Here is a 19,889-nt window from a genome sequence, read left to right as displayed (position 1 = left end):
GTTTCATTATGTCAAACTAAAGCATTTTGAGTGTCACAAAATCTGTGTTTTTGTGTTAGTTTTTATGTTTACAATATTTGGTTAGGCAATTTTTCTTGTTGCGTCTCAGCTCATAGGTGTCCTCAGCTCCCTAGCTCTTTAATTAGTAATCAGCACACGTTTCCAGTCAGTAATTATCCTCCACAGGTTTTAGACTCCTGATTGTCCTCAGTTCGTTGTTAGATTCTTTGTTCCCGCCTTTGTTCACGCCTTTTGTCTGTGTCATGTTTGTGGTCCGCCTTTCCTGTAGGTAAAGTGTCTAGTTTAGCTCCACTCTTGCACATATTCTGTGACAGTGATTACCTTCAGCTGTCATGTCTATGTCCTAACCAACGAACAGAGAGGTGGTATGGAGTGGTTATTTGAAATTACTTGTGAAATTGTGAAGCTGGGCAGAAATTCCAGAAAAGCACATTTGTTTTTGTGTCCCAAGAAAACACTCAGACGTCGGTTTCAAATGAAATGTGAAATACTGTGCCCAAATTAAAAAAAAAAAAATCCATTCGTAGATCAGTATGATGATATTTCACTATTTTCATGACTGATTATTCCTACACACATGTTTCTTTTTGAGGTGTGTGGATATAAATAACATGTTTTAGTGCACTTTGATGACTGTAATCTGTCACTGCAGTTTGTACTGCCACCACTAGATTGCGCCATTGCACTACAGTAAAGTAAAAAAAACCTGCATAAAGTTGTTATAATTCAGAAAGTTCCTAACATGACTAATTTTGAATGTGACCCAGCAATAGTTGGGAAATGGCTCTTTTTGGCCAAAGCTTTTACTTGATTTAGTGTTTCTATAAACGTTTCTTTTTTATATATCTATATTTGCCATTCCATATTAGTTTTGCAACACTTTTCCAGAATTTGTATTAAAATTTCCCCCGTTTTTTTTGTTTTTTTTGCCTCTCGTACTGAATTTGTTTCAATGCTGCGAGTGCGTCGCTGACTTTTGTCTTACAGAGTTTGTCAGGACTGAGTTCGAGGTCCAGATTGGCGTCCTGGAGAGCACGAACGCCGTGGCAGTCTGAATATCTTTTTTTTTTTTTTTCCTGACCACCCATCTTCTTCCATCCCTCCTCTCCTCCCAAGTCAAAACTGCACAGTCATCTCCAGTTTTTCTTCTTTTTTTTTTGATGCAAATTGAAAATTTATCGTCCCAAAGAACATGTCCCGTTCTCGCCCACTTATCGTTTTGATCTTAATTGTCTTCCTGTAGCCTTTACGTTCCTCCATTTTCACCTGATGTTGCCCTCTCCTAACAATTTCCCTTTACCTTGCACAACCTTATCTTTTCTGTAACGTGCAGTTGTCAAAATGAGAGGAAAAGCTCCCAAAACTTTTGACTGAGGCATTAAGATTTGATTGTTGCTTTGGCTGATCATGTGTTGCTTTTGATGCTGGAAAAACCAAAGGCTAAAAACTTGTTATTGTAATTAAAACATTAGTTTGTTACTCCCTAATACGTGTCAGAAACTAAACAACACACTTTGTTGTTGTTGTTGTCGTTAACGAGTCTCTTTTTGTGAATGACTGGCATGTGGAAGTCCTGTCCTGCTTCCCCGAGGGGAAGCATATGTAAAGGTTTCAGAGAACTCTTTTGTTTTCTTTTCCTTGTAACCGATAAGGACCCAATGAATCAGGGCTTTTTGTTCAGGGAGGTTAGCATGAGAGGAAGAGGGAAAATGATCTTGAGTTTTCAAGTCCTGAGAAAGGGCCAAAAGGCAGGAAAAAGAGATAGCAGGAGATATGATTATTGGCAAAAATAGTCTCTGTGAGGACGCTTTTGGCTGCAAGTGTTGCGTGTGAACAATAATTGCTGAGTTGAATTTGTGTGTGCCAAGCAGTGGGAAATCCATCAATCAGATTTGATTTTTTTAGCTTTAAAATAAAGCTCAATTCGGGTGCCTTCTTGGTAAGCAGGTCAGATGGTAATCAGGATTAAATCTGAAAGTTCATCTCTGGGTTACTGGTACACTGCTGCTGGGCAAGATGTCCACTCAGTGGGCTGCAGAAATTGTTGTTGTGTCACATTTCACCCAGAGGTGTGTTAAGTCATGGTATAAAAGTAATCTGGATTATTGCCACACACATACACACACACACACAATACAGGATTGTTTGGATTTTATTGTGCACATTTACTGATAATTTAATCTGGGTATTAACACCTTTTTCTTTGTCTTTATTGTTTGCTTTAAAGTCAGCTTTTGTTTGTATTTCCTTACTTGCTGAATTAAATACTTTGGATTATCTCTAGATTTTTTTCTACAAATGCTCTTAAACCTTTTTGATCTTAATTATAAAAGTAGTTCTACTGATTAATGAAAATTGTTCAACGTAAGGGGAACTTAAAATGTCTAAATAAGCTCTTGAAGCCGTCAGATCAGATTGGAAGAAATTTGTTACAAGTATTTTTATAAATTAATTTTAACCCCCCCCCCCTTAAAAAAAGGTAACAATTTGTTACAGAGCTGTAAATTTATTTGATAGTAGACAAGCAAAGCTGTAAACAACACACTGAATGTCTCCATTTGCTTCAAATGAAATCTCAAATGCGAAGACATAAAACAAAAAAAGTGTTGAGCCGTGCTTTCGTTCCCTCAGTGTAATTATTACAATCTTCCACACCAGTCCATAACTGTAAATATTTTACATAATTAAATGTTATTGTAGGCTGCGTATATCTCGAGGTGTTTTATTTTTTCCCCTCTGTCTTTTAACTGTACGCAGTTCCCACATTGACGTGCTCAAACAGGCATCAGGTTTCCTTCTCCTCTTTATTGCAGCTGAAGCCAAGTCATTTACAGAAGCGGGTAACATGCTCTCTACAAGATGACCTGTCTGAGAGTTTACTTGCGGAAGTCCCCTGCCAACTCTCCCGAGGCACCATCCTTTCTCCTCAGCCCACATGGTGAGGTCAATTTCTTTACTTGTAAAAGAAACCGCACTGACTGTAGGAAGTGACAGTTCGTTCAGAATTTACGACACAGTTCATTGTAGCATGGCTCTAAAGAGGGTAAAATAAGTTTTATCCATCTGTCAGTGCACGTGAAGGAATGTGTTTGTGTTACATGAAGGACTGAAACCACAGACGATCAGTCCTGCGGCGCGTCCAGGACGAGCAGGACGTTAGTTGCAGCGACAAGCAGGCTCAGATGTAGTAACGTGTCACCTGGTCTGGTAATGAGGCTTCCCCTCTTCTTCTGGTGACACAATGAATCATTTATCAGGGGCATTATCCAAACTGAGGGGGGAGAGTGCACCTGCACTGTTTACTGAGTTTAAAACCTCATCTATAATCTAGTGTTTATCAGTTGGGATAAATTAATATGGATAAAGTATTATAGAGGTGTGGTTTCAGTTGAGAGTTAACTTTTTAGTATTTTATGCTTGCGATGCTTGTGTCGCAGGCCTAATTAATGCGTGTGAATTAGGTTAGGAGCTAAGTCCTGGCTAAATATTATCACAACATCCCGACTACACGAGAGAGTTTTATATTCTTTACGGTGAATGGAAAATGTTCACCTACTGGTTTTTATCTGTTTTGAAAAGACATGATATGCATTAAGGTGGGTTAGAGACAGCTTTGTTTTGTTTTATGGCTGACTGCTGTCTCTCATAAAAACAAGCTTATGTAAAAATACAGTAATGCATTCCTGCAGGTTAAACTCCAAAGTACTTGAAACAAAGAAGATCTTGTTTTAGCAGACGTTTTGTTCCTTCTGGTACCATCATTAACACTGTTGCACAGATCCAGATACATTTGTGCCTTTATGCAGCTCGTGTGTATAAGTTGAGACATGCAGAAACACAAAGTTGTGTGTTTATGCTCATATGTGGAATATGTTCAGGCAGTGAAAGCATTCCTTTGGGACAGTAAAGATTTATCTTTCTGTCATGAAGATATCTCAAATGAGCTTTTAGATAAACATTTGCTCCGCCACAAATAAATATTTTAGGCCCAACACCAAAGTCAACATGGACACGTTCCCTCCCTCTCACACAGACGTAGGACTCAAGTCTAGACAAGAAAACAGCGACTTTGATCAGAACAAACCAATCAGTGGTACACACAGCATCAGAAACCTCATACGACACAATAAGGCTAATAATTTTTCTTATATTATGCTATTTTATGTATGAATGTATATATCCTCTACTTTGGCCTTTACTTAGTTCATTCTGGCAGTGTGCCGTTTCAGAACTAGGTCAAATATGTCTGTGAGCTTTTAGAAAGCTTCTTTTGTTTACTATAGTGTGCTTGTAGATCCCTAAGAGTACATTTTTTTACTGCCAAAGAGGGAATTCGAGCCACGAACCAAGTGAAGACCTAATGCTTTCTTTTTCCCTGGGGCATTCGTGGGTTTGAGTATCTAGTTTCCTGTGATAAGTGATACAAATAAACCAACAGAGCAACTGTACTGACATGTACAGAAGGAGATATCAGTTATGGCATGTTTACTGTTTTCTGCTCAGTAGTACCAGAAAAAGGCCTCGTCTTTTTACTGGTGAATCTAAAGGGTATTGAGGTTTTTACGTGAAAAACATGGGCTGATCATTGTTTCACTGTGGTAAAAAAGTCACAATGTTAAAACCCATAAAAGTTTTTCATCATACCATTCTTACTGTTTAAATGCTTTTTAATGGGATACCAGAGACAAAACAATTGTATTTGTTTTGTTGTCCTGAAATCGTGGTATGTTTGCTCAAGGTTATAGAGTCAGAATCTCATATCTGCCTTATGCTCAGTGTGCTGTTGGCTCTAAACTCACTGCAACCCTGAACACAATTAAGTGGGTGTAGAAAATGAATGAATGTTTGAATGAAAGAATGTGATTAGCATCCTATAAGCTAAGTTCCTGTTTTGCCAACTTTGGTGCTTCTTTTTTAAAGGAAAAAAAACCTGTGGGAAACGATGCGTTAATCAGTTTTGTTTCAAGTAAAAGCAAAATTTCACAAGTAACCACATATAAATCTTATGCACTGAAGTAACAGTTTCTGAGTTATCATATGTTAGTTTATGTTATGTTAGCATGCAGCCACTTCACTTTCAGCTGATTTCCGGCAGAAGATCTGATCTAAATGACCTGAAGTTATAGCATTCACAACAACAGCTTAAAGCCTTTTTGTTTCCAGAATTTATATATATATATTTTTCTGAATGTTCCTTAACTGGAACAACCTATTCTTATTCACACCTTTGTCAGATAGTTATTCTCAATTTTCTTTTTGCAGAATTTAAAATGAATTACTCAACTCTACATTTTGATCTCTGTAGATTTAACTGTTCATAAAGGAAGTTCAACAATATTTCACTTTTGTTAACAATCTTTAGGCTTTCATAGAGCTCATTCAGTTTAGTTAAAGACTGAAATGGAAATTCAAATATTTTAGTTGTAAAAATGGTTGAAATCTGGATTTAAAATTCAGTTTGACGCACACAAGAAAAAAAAAATATTGTTTGATTTGTGAGCCAAAAAATGTTTGGTCTTCTGTTTGCTGCCATTTTTTCTGCGGCCCACGAACAGGAGAGTTTTCCCTGCTGATCCCGTCCTGTTGAGCATTTATCCCGTGCTCCTCTCTGCCAACGCATGAATACTGGCGTGGGTGTGCGTATACCTGGGGGACTGCCGAACTGAATAGCCTCTTGGGGATAAATAAAGTTGTCTGAGCTGAACTGAATTGAACACTTATGTGTAATAAGGGAAAACTCCCTTTTGCCATGATTAAAATGCACAGAGAATTTCAAGTTATTAGGCATGTGCCAAGGGCTTTTGGTTATATAAAATGTGCAGCCTTTCAGATATTGAATTTCCCTAGACCCTCGCCTTTGAAACTCTGAAAGAATTCTTTCAGAATATTCTTTTTGTCAAGTCATTTTTCCATCTGACATACAGGTGTCTCCCTCTGTAGATTAAATGGAAACAGTAAATTTGATCCACTGGCCTGATTAGATTATGTGGCAAGAGTTCGGTTTCACAGGATTTGGCAGCAAAGATGAGTTTTGGGAGGTTATATGAAAAGCTTGTTAAAATAAATTCAATAAGAAGAGGAGAAGACACCTTGTGTGTCTCTCATCAATCCTGCTCTTTGTTCCCACCCGGATCAAATGGAATGAACTGGCACTTGCCCCAGATGAAAACTTTAAAGCCTGCGCACAGCAGTTTCCCAACTTTAAGAAATGCTTCCTGTTCTCAGGAAAATCTCTCAGAATAGGGATTAAGTCCGTTCTTTTCTTGCTCCTCCTTGCTGATAAAAGCTGCTTTAATGACTGACAGTGTCCCCTGACTCTGGGCTGCAGGATTTCAAATGTAAATGTAGCAAATGAGTAGGAAGGACAATTGTGCCAAAGAAAGAAAAAAAAAAAGGACGGGAGGTAAAATTTAAGAGGCACACATTCACAGCCTTGTATTAGCTGGTTCAAGGCCTGTTTTGTTAATTTGATAGCAAAATGTATTTTTCTTTTCCCCCTTACATATTTTCTCAATCATTTTCAATTTACTGTTCATTCCAGTCCTAAATCAATCAAATGAAAACATGCAAGGGCATCATAAAAAGAGCAGGACATAGCCTTTGTTTCCATGGTGACAAGGATGCAGCTGAATACAATACCTTGGACACAACTGGACACAATACTGTCTAATTTAATGATTCAATACAGCCATGAGTGTTCTTAACCAACTTTATAATGTCCAAAATTTCTACAAGCTCTTTTAAAACACTATGAAACTGAATAATTATTAAGAACTTAATTTATTAACTAGTAATTGAAAGGAAAAAAAAGAATTATCTATTTATGACACCTTCAGAAGTTTTAAGCTTTCTTGTAGCGTGCAACAATAAGTCTCTATAAGGTTGACAAATTGTCTAAAAATGATAAGTAAAGCAGGGGAGAGCTAAACAAATGTAGCGCTTCAATTTTTCACATCCAAAGGAAATGTTGTTTAACATTATTACAAAAACTGGACAAAAATGAAGATGAGAGAAAAAAAAGTACTTTCAGATAAAAATGTTATTCAGGAGGCAGCACAACAAGCAAGGCTAACAGGGAGCATTTATAACCTGTCCTCCACCGCAGCAGGACAACTTACTTGATGCAGGAGTAACTGAGCGCAGTTGCGATCTTTGCGTGGCTCACCAAGAGAGAGACACACCTGTGATTCCATTAAAGCAACATGGGGATAAGCCCGAGTCATTTTGGGAACAAGTTCAGCGGACAGTTAAAATTAAAATCCCAGCTGTTCAGTACGGCGGGGTGAACATTTCCTGTTTTGTGGTTGTACACATGTAATCTTTGGGCTGTTTTAGATTCATTGTTTAAACTTTTTTTTTCTTGTTTCCATGTTTATGATGTTGCCTGCATCTATCTAAAGCTCATGTTTTTAGCGCTGACTTGTTTATTTTCAGGGACAGAATTGGACGGGATTTAGCATTTTGACGGTGCTGGCACCTGAACAAACTCAAACTCAGCAGGGAAGCGATCAGAAAGGAATAAATCCACTGTCAATACAGTAAATATTCAGGTCTTTACTGATACTGTGCAAAAACAAATCCATCAATTGAATGATTGCTTGAATTAACAGAGTAGGTAATAAAGGATTAAACGATCTCTTTGCTAAAACCGTAGTTTTTATATCTGGCTCAGTTTGCAAACTTGCAAAAAAGACTGAATTTCTATAGTATGGCTATTGGTTTATTTTCATGAAGGTAAATGGAAAGTTTTTTGTAAAAGCCTTTTGTAAATCGCTGTAAGCATAAAAAAGGAAGATGGTGAATTTTGCTTTTGAGCAAAGTCATGAATATTTTCCTTGAAGAGGCACAATAATTAAAGTTTAGCTCTGCTGCTTTTTTCTTTCTTTTTTAGACTTTTAATATTCTTGCTTACAAGTACGCTTTTCAGGTGACTTTTTACTTTTACCTCAGCTACGAAAGCTTTTATTTTGTTATCCAGTATTGCTTTATTTATACTCCCCCATTTCTAGTAACAATATGGTGCCTCTCTTGAGGCTGAAGGAACCTTTTTCTTGTCCTTCTTTCACCTTAACCAGCCTGGTATTTTAAACTCTCTGCTGCTCGAAATCCTTCCATGTGCATCAACTTCACAACAATCTCTGCTCCCCCGGGGTACAGTCAGTGCATTTCTGAAACGCCAAAAAAAATTTGACTTGAAAAATGTGAGGATAGCTTCACGTGAGTTATCCCAAAATTTACTGACTTCTTAAAACATTTATTACTTTTTAAAGCTGCTAACTGAACTTTATCCATAAAAATATCCTGTAATTGTAAATATTGACACCTAACGTCAGAGAAAAATACCAAAATAGATTCCTCATCTCAGTCAGACGGTGAATCAGCCCAGATTATCTCCTCTGTATTTTTTGTTCTGTTGACTAATTTTAAATTTTAAATACTTTTCTGCCAGGTGTGATAATACTTGCCAGATTATTTGCTATAAGGCACCTTTATTTATGATCTATTTTAAAGGAGATATGTTACATTTTGTTTTGATTTTTGTTAGTTTCCTTTCAAATAATGAGCCAAATGACTTGTTATTCAGAAGCATTTGGAAACAAACCAAAACAACAAGCAGAAACTTACCTGATGACTGGAAGAAGGATTTATTTATTAAAGTCACAAGTGAACCTGAACTCATCAGAGGAATCAAACAGAACCACATTGAACTCATCTAAAAATATATTTAGTTTGATATAAAATGGTTATTTAAAAAAACCCAACACCAATCTAATACCCTGAAGTTTATAATTCATTGGATATAAAGAAGATTAAAGAAGGACCAAATTTCTGCAACCTTTATTACTGTTCTTTAAATATCCTGTCTCCTGTTGGTCTTTTGTCAGCCTACACTAATCATTATTCATTTGGTATGGCTGATAGAGAGTGACATAGGTCCAGTACATTTGAGTATGTTTCATAACTACCATTGTATGAGGCATGATCAGACCAGGAAGATATTTCTAACTGTGTTTTCACTTCTTTGTTCCTCCAATGCTATCAGAACCATGCCAAGTTTAGTGTGGGAACGACAAACATGTCTTGTACCCAAGCCCTGAAGTGCCAGCAGCATTATCACACAGTAGGTCGCCTTCATTTTAGCTTCGGACCGGGCTCTTATGAACAGGATTAATTTAGAGTAGCACAAAGCCAATGTTAGCTGTGGCCATGTCAACATGACTAATAAGTCTCTAGAGTTGTCAGCGGCACCGTGAGGTGTACAGGAAAGGAGAAAAAAGGAAAAACTGGCAAACAGAGAATGAGCGAGCAGACAAATGACGGGCAGTAGTCAAAGACTGGGCAAACACAGCGATTGTGTTTGTGAGGACAGTCATTAAAATGTTTAACTCATGCTGTAATCTATGTTTCATACTCACCAAGCCTTCAATATTCAAGCATATGTTTAATAATTGTTGTAGAACATAAGAGTTTATAACAAATTCACAGATGTTAGTCAGTTTATGCTCCTCACTGAAACAAAATAGAAATAATCAAAGCAGAAAAATGAACATTTCTTTTCAAAGATGAATTATTTTGTCTCACAGCCTGGTGGAAGGTTTTGTTCCTAAGTCAGGTGTTCTATCAGCTCTTCAAAGCAGAGACTAAATGGTTCCCAGGTCTAGCAACATATGGTGCTTTTGAAACAAATCTTTCATAGTTCTTACAACTACAAGAGGCAGTTCCTCTTCTTTTGTGTGCGCACTGCATGACCAAATGGCAGCTAATTGTAATTCATGAAACTGTTTTACAGGATCTTTTGTAGGTCTGGGTAGGAGCTTTTCAAGTATGAGAAAAAACCAAATCTATGCAAATGTATTATACAGTTATCAGCTGATGAACTGTGTGGTAATCTGTGCAGCATATGCTCAGCTAAAACATTGGAATCCACTATTGTGAAAAACTTGTGAACAATGGCAAAAAGTCAATAAATAAAACAACATTTTTTATTATTAGTTTCTGTAAACAACTGTGGAGCAAATGCAGGGAAAGAAAAAGCCCTCAAAGGTATACCATTTTGAAGGCAGAGCCCTTCTTTCATCGTCGTAGTTTCCCCCAGATTATCCTTCCAGTTGGACGTGTTTTCAACTGAGGTCCCCATCCCTGGTCTTTGTGGCCCACCGTCCTGCATGTTTCAGATGTTTCCGTGCTCTAACACATCTGATTTAAATAATTGAAATATCTACTCTGAATGTCATCCAGTTTTTGCAGAAGCCTGTCAATGCCCATTCATTTCAGTCAGGTGTGTTGAAGCAGGGAAACAACTAAAACCTGCAGGACAGTGGGCCTTGAGGACCATGGTTTATCTGGAGTATCTCACTAGGAAGCGCCTGAAAAAAAGCCTTCTTTTCATGCAGAAAAGTAGCAGTTCTTATTCTGCTTCAAAGGATCATTCAAAACACCTTTTCATAGTAGCTCTTTTCTCCCTCTTATATCGATAATATGTATATATATATTTTTGATCACTATTGAAAGATGAGTACCATAGTTGTTTGCATTTCTCCCACTGTGAAGAAGATGCTCTGCGCACCTGGCATCATATATTTTTCTTTTTATTACTCTAACCTTAACTACCATAACTGAATGTCTAATCAGTATCTTTATACTTTGACTGAGTTGTTCAGTATTTGTTCACAGCAAAGCTGTCAGACCTGGTTAGTAAAGTGACCCCCTGCTTTATGATCTCACAAATATACTAAAACAAGACTAATACACACAGATACAATCAATAGTTGCTTGAGGCTGCTTGACCTTTTTTTTTGGTTTGCACGTGGGCAGAACTTCCATCAGTGTTGGCTTGTGTTTGATTTGCTGCCAGTTTTGTATGTTGTCGAGCTCAATATCTTGTAACCATCAGCTGACATGCTATTTCTGAAATAGAAGGAAAATGTAGTAATGATCTGTGTGCAGAGTTTACTTTTAAATCCAATTCTTCAAAAACAATAAAATAACAGACATTTTAGAAAATTTTGTTAGCACTTTCTTGCAGACTTTTTAAAAAAAAAAGTTTGATAAGAAAATTGAGTTCAGTCTTGTGCCAAATATAAATCTACAGCAAAGGTTTATCTAAACCATCAGGGTAACACTAGTTTTATGCTGTTGTTTTGTTTAAAGTTCACTGTTAAGTAAAGATATTTCTAATCAACTAATTCTTATGGACACATAGAAAGGAAAACTGTTTTTGTCATGCCTCAAATTTTAGAAAAGCAGAACTAAAAATGTATTTTAAGTTTGTGATATAACTAAAATTGAGATATTAAGCACTTGCTCAAACATAAAATATTGTACAGCAATCTAATTATATAAAATCTTGCAAAAATGAGCAGTGTTCTCTGTTTTATAGCAGCAGAATGTGTCAACACAACTTGATGATTGAAATAACTCTGTCCAGCTTAAAAAAACAGAACATGTTCATATTAAGAAGGCTAAGCTATTGCGTTAGTACACCCAAGCTACAAAAATTGCTGAATGTTGCAAAATAAATGATGTCCTATCATTGTTTAGGGCAGCATAAACCACTACAGTCTAGCCATGATAAACTGTTACAGAGGAACATCTGTCTTTGTTCAGTTTGCTAAACTTACAGCTGAAAAATCAGTTGGGTGATGGTGTTGATCCTCATCTCTGTTCACAAGTCTGCACAAAATCAGCTGACAGCTTTTAGTGATTATAGTACTACGGGTTCTCTCAATAACAACAACTGACCTCTGTTGTGCAGCGCCAGCTTTCCCCAAAATTAATCCAGGAGGAATAACTCCAGAGTTACATGCACATACACTTTCCCAACATTAGAAAAAGAGACGGTTAACTTAACCTTTCAATCCGCTCCTCACAAACCTGACTCTGTGTGCTGACGTGCAGAACATTCAGCAGCTGAAGTGCCGTATTTCAGCTTTGCTCCTCACAAATAAAATCTGTCCTTCTTCTTTTTACTTCTTTCCAAAAGCAGTTTTGCATATTTTTCCATGCAGAAAAGATGCACCACTATGATGAAAGCAGAGCAGTTTGCTTGCTAGTTTTCAGAAACACGGCTAAATAATACAGATGGCTAACCTGAGACTTGTTTGTTGTAGTCCTGCCTAGTTATAACATTACAGTTTTATGAGTGAGTTGTCCTAAATCTCTGCTCCAGATGTTATTAAACCCTGTGGTGAGACGCATGCTGAACAGAATTGAAACCAGTGCAACATTTTGTCCTTTTAAATGTTTGAAACAACTATTTTTTACACATAAAACATGTCTCTATGCAAACCTCTCTTACCCTGACTATATATATATATATATATATATATATATATATATATCATCCTGTAATAACCTTTCTTCTCTTATTGTTTTTAGGTCAGCTCAAACTGTCAGTCTCCAAAAAGCATGAAATACTTGTTGTCAGCGGTGAGTCACGTCACGGCTGCTCACATTAAGAGACACAACTGTTGTTCATTTTAATAAAAACACTGTATACTCTGTGCCTGTTTATCACCATATTGTTTTAAATAATTGTAATAAATATAAATATAATGGCACTGTGGCTTTATTTGTATTGGAAGCCTGATTTGCAGGTTATAAATATTGATTGGGACACTGCAGATCACTAATCAAACCACAACAGGCAGCCATTAATGATGAAAAGCGAAGGTTGGTGGTTACATTGATCCAACAAAAGTGGCTGTTTATTTCAGTTTCCCAGCAACCAACACTGTTTTTATTTGTGATTCTCCATCTACCCTCTCAGCATATTTTATGTTCCTGTTATTTCTCTGTGAAGGGCCCATTACTCCTAAAATTCTAAACTATTTCAATTCATGAATGTTTAATCTTGTACAACAGTACAACACTGCAACATAACATATCCTCTAAATGATTGTAAAGTAGAATAAATACTTAAGTAAAAAAAACAAAAACACATAAAACATTTATGAAGTCAGTAAGTGATTCCAACAACCAATACAAGTTTATAAGCTCTCTCTTACCATTTTGTTTGAATTCCCTCCTAAATTTAGCTGGGAGCAACCAGCATCTTTGCCACGCTTTGTGTTGAGCAACTTTTCTGTGTGAAATGTGTTCTTTTCAATGTTTCAGCTCACATCTCTCTTGTTAGGACCATGTTTCCCATCAATCATCGAGATACAACAACTTAATAAAGTCTGCAAGCAGTATTTTTCAGCTGTAATTTAAACAAACAAAAAAAACAAACAACTTAAAACAAATTACAACCATCATAAGTGAGTGGTTTCCTGATTTGTTTTATTTAAACTAAAACAAACAATTTTTTACAATTTACAATCAGCTGTTAAACAAGCCTTCAGTCATGTGAGTGATTTGTTTGTTTTCCAAAAAATAAAACTGCTGAAAAGAACCTGTCCAAGACTAGATATTGTCATTTATTTGCCACAAGTCATTAAAAGGTGTAGATTAATGAGAAAAATACGTGATATATTGTAAATGACTTTGAAACATAATAAAGGCAGAAAAGATTTGAAAATGTTTCATCATCATTGTTTGTCTGTTCAGTTTTGGAGGCAAGAGACATGCTGAGTGAGTGCCAGAGGTCATGTGACTCTTATGTTAAGGTACGTGTTTCTGTGTATGCAATATATATAAGAAATTACTGATTCTGTAATAAAGCAGTTTTTTTGTTGTTTTATTTTGCAGGTTGGCATGTTTCCTGACCCTGATCCTGCAGGTAGACAGAAGACTCAGATGGTTCCTCACTGTAGAAACCCCGTCTTCTTACAGACCTTTTACTTGTAAGTATTCAGACAGCTGCAGAGCAATTTGGTTTTAAATAAGATTATCGTTATAGAGGTTATTTTAAATTTTGCTTTAGTGCAACACAAAGGATGTAGTATGTACAGTAAAATACCAACACCATTAGATAAAACCTGCTGAATTAAAAAAAGGCTAAATGTCTTTGAGTTTTGGGCTTTCCAGGTTCCCTTTTAAAAGTGAATATACGTGTAAGACTCATCTCATAATGTTGTTTTGTAACAACAGGAACAGTGTGAGACATTTTGCACAATTAGGATGTTTTGTGCAGCCTGTGCTGATTCACCCCTGTCTGCCAGAAGTAAGCTAACTGGCAACACCTAAATCAATAAATCAAATTAGTTTGTTTTTGTTCAGAACTGCAGATCTCAGAACTCAGTAGAAACTTGGCTTGTTTTTGAGCAGAAGTAAGCCTCAGGATTTCAATATTTTTAACAGTGCTAGTGTTTTCCACTGCCACAGACAAATCTGCATTCAGTTTTGTCTCTACATTCACTTCTGTCTCTAAATTGACCCTCGTTGTAAATTCACTTTATATGCTGAGTTTGAACTAACCCTTGGAATCTGATACCAGTTTACTTTTTTTCTCTTATTGGCAGTGCAATCAGTGAAGAGGACCTTCATAAGAGACTCCTCTTTACAGTGTGGAACTCTGACTCTACAACAAGGTACCTGCTGAGAAAGTTGGAGATGGTGATTAGTCTTGATGATAATAGAACTGACACAGAATAATTAACATGTAGAATTTTGTTTTAGCATTTAAAGTCAGATTTAGTATTTGATTTTTTAAAAAGCTGCAACAGAATAAGTATACCACGTGTGCACAAACATAAGGCTTCCTACTGGGGGTAGCTAAATGCCTTTTTCCCCCCAACTGATGCAGCTGCATGCAGTGTGTGTTTGTTTTTGCCTCTCATTCTGGCAGAGTGAATGAGTTGTTTGCCTTCCTGCTTCAGCAGACTTGAGCCGAAACAGGGTCATTGGATGTTTGGTCGAATGGATCACAAATGTTTTTGAGCTAAACGGTGTTGAGAGGGCAGAAAAAAAAGCTTGCTGTGCACTAGGAACACAGAAGAATACTATTTTGAGCATGCTGTTAAAGACTCTTTCCATTGAATGTAGAATAATTACTCAATTTTTTTGCTTTTCTTATGTAAATAATTTCTGCCTTGAGTTGATTAAGATAAATTACTGCATAATGCGTGTAACAAAAGTGTGAACAGGCACTTCATATATGGTGACAATCTGACACCAGCAGCCACATTAGCATCAGGGAATCATTTTCAAGATTAAGATCTTTTTTGGGACAGTTTTTGCAACACAGATTAATTGCAGTTTCTTTTTCATTTTTGTACAAATCTAAGCTTGATTCACACCAAATGTCCCCATGGTATTAATTTGGAAAAATCAAGTCACAGCAAATTTCACAGTAAAATTACACACATTTGATATATTCTGTATTTGCTGGATACAATCTTTATTTGTTCTTACACTTGAACCATTTTATACCCCAGTGTGGATTTTCAAGCTGGCTTTTGCTTTCTCTACAGTAAACCAGGGTAGCATCTGTTCATTGTATCCAGTCTGCTGTTTTAGCTGAGCAGCAATCATCTGACCAACTGTATCAACAGCTGCACATCAAACACCTCCAATATAAAAAGTCACAAGATTCAGTTCATTCTTATGTAATCTAGGATAGATAATTGGTTTTGGCTATATCTTAAACAGAGAGCCATGTACACTGTTTGAGCTTTCTTGCCTGCAAACAAGGCTGTCGACAAACAAGACCAACATGACCAACATGGAAGCGTTACCAACAAACCTACCTTCTGTGATCTCTGCGGGGCTGATCTTTAGCCCTGCAGCACCTGCGTTCATCTCAGAAGCAATAACAAGATCCAGCTGAAATGTCATGCAATGTGCTTATTCAACATGCCCCGCTGTTGTGCTGCTGCTGTCGGGGAAGTTGTCGGAGGCATTGCCTCTTCAGCAAATCCTCTTAAACACCACAGAACATTTGCCAAAGTGCTGCTCCAACCAAGCTCAGCTGATCTCTTCATGAATACTGAAGACTGAGCTGTATTTCACCTACATGACACATTATGGAATTTACAAGAATTTCTGAGTCCAAATAAAGATACAATTTTACTGGATATTTAAAGGACAAAATTAATTGAGCACATCCATCAATTCATGTCCATGTACACTAACCATTGCATTTGACAATAAATACACAATTAGGAAGTGAATAAAAGTGGTGCAGACATGAACACCTGAGATTTTCTGTTTCCATGTAGTTATCAAGATCAAAGTGATCAATATTGTGTATTTTGATTATTTCTCACTGTAACAATGACTTGGTTTTAAGTATGTACGTATGTACATATGTATGTATGTATTGTTGTTGAATAGGATTATAATGTGTACAGGCTCACCTTCACCTGGATTAAAATTACCCTAAGAATACAAACCAGAAGAGTCTTACTGATGCCAATTTGTGGAACAATTGTTTATTAAACATTATTTGCATAAAGTATATTTAAGATGAGAAGAATTTTGATCGTATTGGTGAAAAGATAAGGACCTCTTAGTGTTTCTATTTGAATGTGAGGATTATTTTTCTTCAGCTGCTTGCTATTTTTACTGAATGCAGACAAGATGCAGGTCAGGTGTTCATTTATCCTGGTGTCCAGTGTTGTCATCAGAACAGCATCAGCTGCTGCACGGCTCGTTTCCAGCTGTGAGCTTGTCCAGAACTATTTTTCTCATGTGTGCAAAACTGAAGATGCCCTCTGCAAAACCTCAGCCACACAAATGGTCCTAACTAAATAATTTAATACAAATACAAGCATTTTTTTTCATCAAAACTATTTATAACCAATTTTATTTTATTTTTTACAGACTTGAATTAAATTTATTCTTCTGTTTGTCTTTTTTATGGGTTATTGTTTTGCAGACATACACAGAGTTCAAACCTTTTCTATTTGAAGTTATTACAGAGTTATATTTATGGCAGCACTCTGCAGTAAAATTATATAAAAAAAACCCCAACAAATCGAATCAGAGTGTATGCCAAAACTGTTAAAAGCAAAAAAGTTGATTTGTTTTCATTTGTTATTTGGTTCACTTCACACTACAGGAGAAATAAAAAGATATAAACTGTTGCACTTGAGTTAGAGTAGATGAGACCCTGATTTTGCTTCGGGGTATTAATTGATTTTCCTTTTACTGATTTATTTTCTCTGTCTGCCTCTCAATGTCAACAGAGTGAGTATGCTGCTTGGTTGCACGAGCTTTGGTGTACGCTCCCTTATGGAGGCAGAAAAGGTAAGTTTGAACACAGAGACTGCAGGTCTAAAAGCTATTCTGTGCTCTTTTAAGCTGTCTGTGTGTGTCTCCCTCTGTGTGTTTTAACCATCAGACCATGAATTTAGGAGTTTAATTCAGTGTAAATAAATTCCAGTGACCTCAATAGTTTGGAGGAAACACTTTGAGGTTACCAGTGTTACACGACTGCAGTGTTGCCTCCAGATAAAGTAATGGGAACATAGTTTGAGTCACCGAGTCTCTCTGCTGAAAGGTTTTAAGAAACACACACAAACACAGATTATACACACACTCTTTAGGCATTTCAGAGCATTCTGTCGTTTACAAAATTAGCGTTAAAATATTCTAACCAAGGTGCTGATATTTAAACTGGTATTCTTGCATGTTGAACATACAATATAGTAATGCACATTAAGACTTTAGAGTACATAGGAAATAAAACAAGATGCTCTTTTGCATGATGCCACCTTGTCACCAGCTGTTTTTTTAAACCAAGACTATATAAAAAAGAAAAATGTGAATAGAAACAACAAAAAAAATATTAAAACGTATCTCACAGATGCACAAAAATCATTATAGATCTATTTAGAATTTTGTATTTTTTGTTCATAAGAAACCCTGATGCTTATTAGAGGGAATGAAAGGAAATGTTTCAAACTGTGTTGCAAGGACACAACTCTGAGCTGTTTGTGGTCTGAACCAGCACTCACTAAACTCATATGACTGAAAACTTCCTAGAAATCAAATATAAAAATGATTGTAAAAGAACTCTCCTGTTTGGAAATGCTAATCACAGTTTTTTAAAATTAAACAAACCAGTAGGTGATTTTGTTACTACTGTACATAAAAAAACCTTATAGAGCACATGCCTTGCAATGGCCAAATAGGGTTTTTGCAATGTAACAGAAAAGTGATCCGGATCATATTTTCCTCCTCTGCCCATGCTTCTCATCTATCTGCAGTTTTCTGATACTCAGAACAATATTTTTTGATTAGTTTTGTTACACAGACAAGTGTCTGACCACAGCACCATGTTAAGGTGGATGTAAATGCTGAAATCTAAGAATGGAAATGTGGTCATGCAGGACAAAACAAACAGGATTACCAGTGACAAATATGACCTATACTTTTGGCACCAGGATTTGTTGGCAATCCATCTTGTCTATTATAAAGGGATGCACCAACTAACAAGATGGTAACGTCATTCCTACAGTCACACAACCTCATGCAGTTAAACAAACCTAAAAGTAAGAAGAAACAATTCAGATAAAACATTTCAGATTTAGTCACTTTTTAATTGCTTTCCAGACATATAAGGAAACAAACAGAGTAACTCTGATTCACTTGCTGTCCCATTTAATGTGAAAATGGCTCGACTGTTCTGTGTGTCTCAATCAACCGTCCTGCAGGTTTCAGGTTTTTCCCTGCTTTAACACCTGGTGATTAAAATGATTTTACAAAACCTGATAACAAGCTGTTGAGGTCATCTTTACCTTTGAGTCTGGTGTGCTAAAGCAGGAACACATGCAGGATAGTAGACTGACCAGAATTGGGCAACACGGCAGTTTAATATCATAAATGGTTTTCTTACCTCTTTCCTTTCACTGTTTAAATATTTAGCTCTAATTTATTCTTTTGTCTGTTCACTGACTTTGCAGATGTGCATGTTTTCCTCCCGCCCCATATCCACACAAAAACATCCACATCTCTTGGTTAGTGCATGCACATATTTGACGTGGAATGTGTTAGGACCTAAGTGTTATTTTGCTTTTTATTTTGCATTCGTCTTTTGGTATTTATTATGCACTGTCACCTTACAGCAAGCAGGTTTCTTGCTTGTATTTTAGCTGTGCAGACCTTTTTGTGCTGCGTTTATATGGGCTCCTCATCGCCTGAGTGGGTTTTGTTTGGGCACCCTGGATTCCTCACATAGTCCTGAAATGTGTGTGTTAGATTAAATAGTGATTCTATATTGACTTTAGGAGTGGTTTTGTGTTTCTGTGATGGACTGGAGACAGCTGGAATAGGCTCATGTAGAACAGCTCACTGCACTAATAGAAAGAATTGCTTCATTTTAAGACAGTAAAAATAGAATTCTTGGACAAAATATAGAAACTTCTTAAAGTGTGATTTATAATAATATAAATAATTTTTTGTATGTACTGTTTAACTCCGACATTTACATGAAAATCAAACATCAAAACAAGTTATATTTCATTGAAGCTTACGGGTTGTTTCCTCTAACATTTATCTCAATTAATATTTAATTGGCTTAATATGCTAATAAGAATGATTTGGCTTTGAGTCATAGGGAGTACTGTCACCTCATCCTCTGTACCACATCCGTTTTCCTCTTCTGTTGTTGTTTCATTCATCTTTTCCTACAAGTCAGTCCCAGTCTGTTTGCCTTTTCTGTCTTACTGTTGGTTTTTTTGGTTTATTTTTCCGAAGCATTTTGGGTTTAAGTGTTTGCTGTTGTTTTGGGAGCTGCTGTCACATCTCGTCATTTGTTTTCACCCTTTTGTCACGTGGTGCTTTTACCTCTTTGCACTCTTTATGCCCCAATCTTTCCCCTTTTTTCCACATGGGCAGGGTAATATCGAACGATGGCTTAAATCCCTCCCTGTTTTTCAGGACATATGCCCTCCCCTCCCCCATTCTTCTAAATAAGTTCATTGCCTATCCTCCCCCTTGTTCCACAGCATGCAGAAATCTGTCCACTTCGATAAGATGCTTTA

General features: G+C 36.6%; 1 protein-coding gene across 1 annotated transcript in view; it reads left to right on the top strand.

Annotated features, from left to right (window-relative positions):
• The first annotated feature begins 2,824 nt into the window (after positions 1-2,824).
• rgs3a (regulator of G protein signaling 3a) overlaps positions 2,825-19,889 on the top strand; it is a 132,651-nt gene continuing 115,586 nt past the window's right edge. The window contains exons 1-6 of the mRNA XM_025004037.2: positions 2,825-2,959; positions 12,400-12,450; positions 13,570-13,628; positions 13,711-13,805; positions 14,424-14,492; positions 17,091-17,151. Coding sequence (XP_024859805.1) covers positions 2,881-2,959; positions 12,400-12,450; positions 13,570-13,628; positions 13,711-13,805; positions 14,424-14,492; positions 17,091-17,151 — 414 coding nt within the window. The 5' untranslated portion in view covers positions 2,825-2,880. The remainder of the gene's footprint in view (positions 2,960-12,399; positions 12,451-13,569; positions 13,629-13,710; positions 13,806-14,423; positions 14,493-17,090; positions 17,152-19,889) is intronic.

This window comes from Kryptolebias marmoratus, linkage group LG14 (genome assembly GCF_001649575.2).
Source record: "Kryptolebias marmoratus isolate JLee-2015 linkage group LG14, ASM164957v2, whole genome shotgun sequence".
NCBI lineage: Eukaryota > Metazoa > Chordata > Actinopteri > Cyprinodontiformes > Rivulidae > Kryptolebias > Kryptolebias marmoratus.
This window is presented reverse-complemented; position numbering and strand designations above follow the sequence as displayed.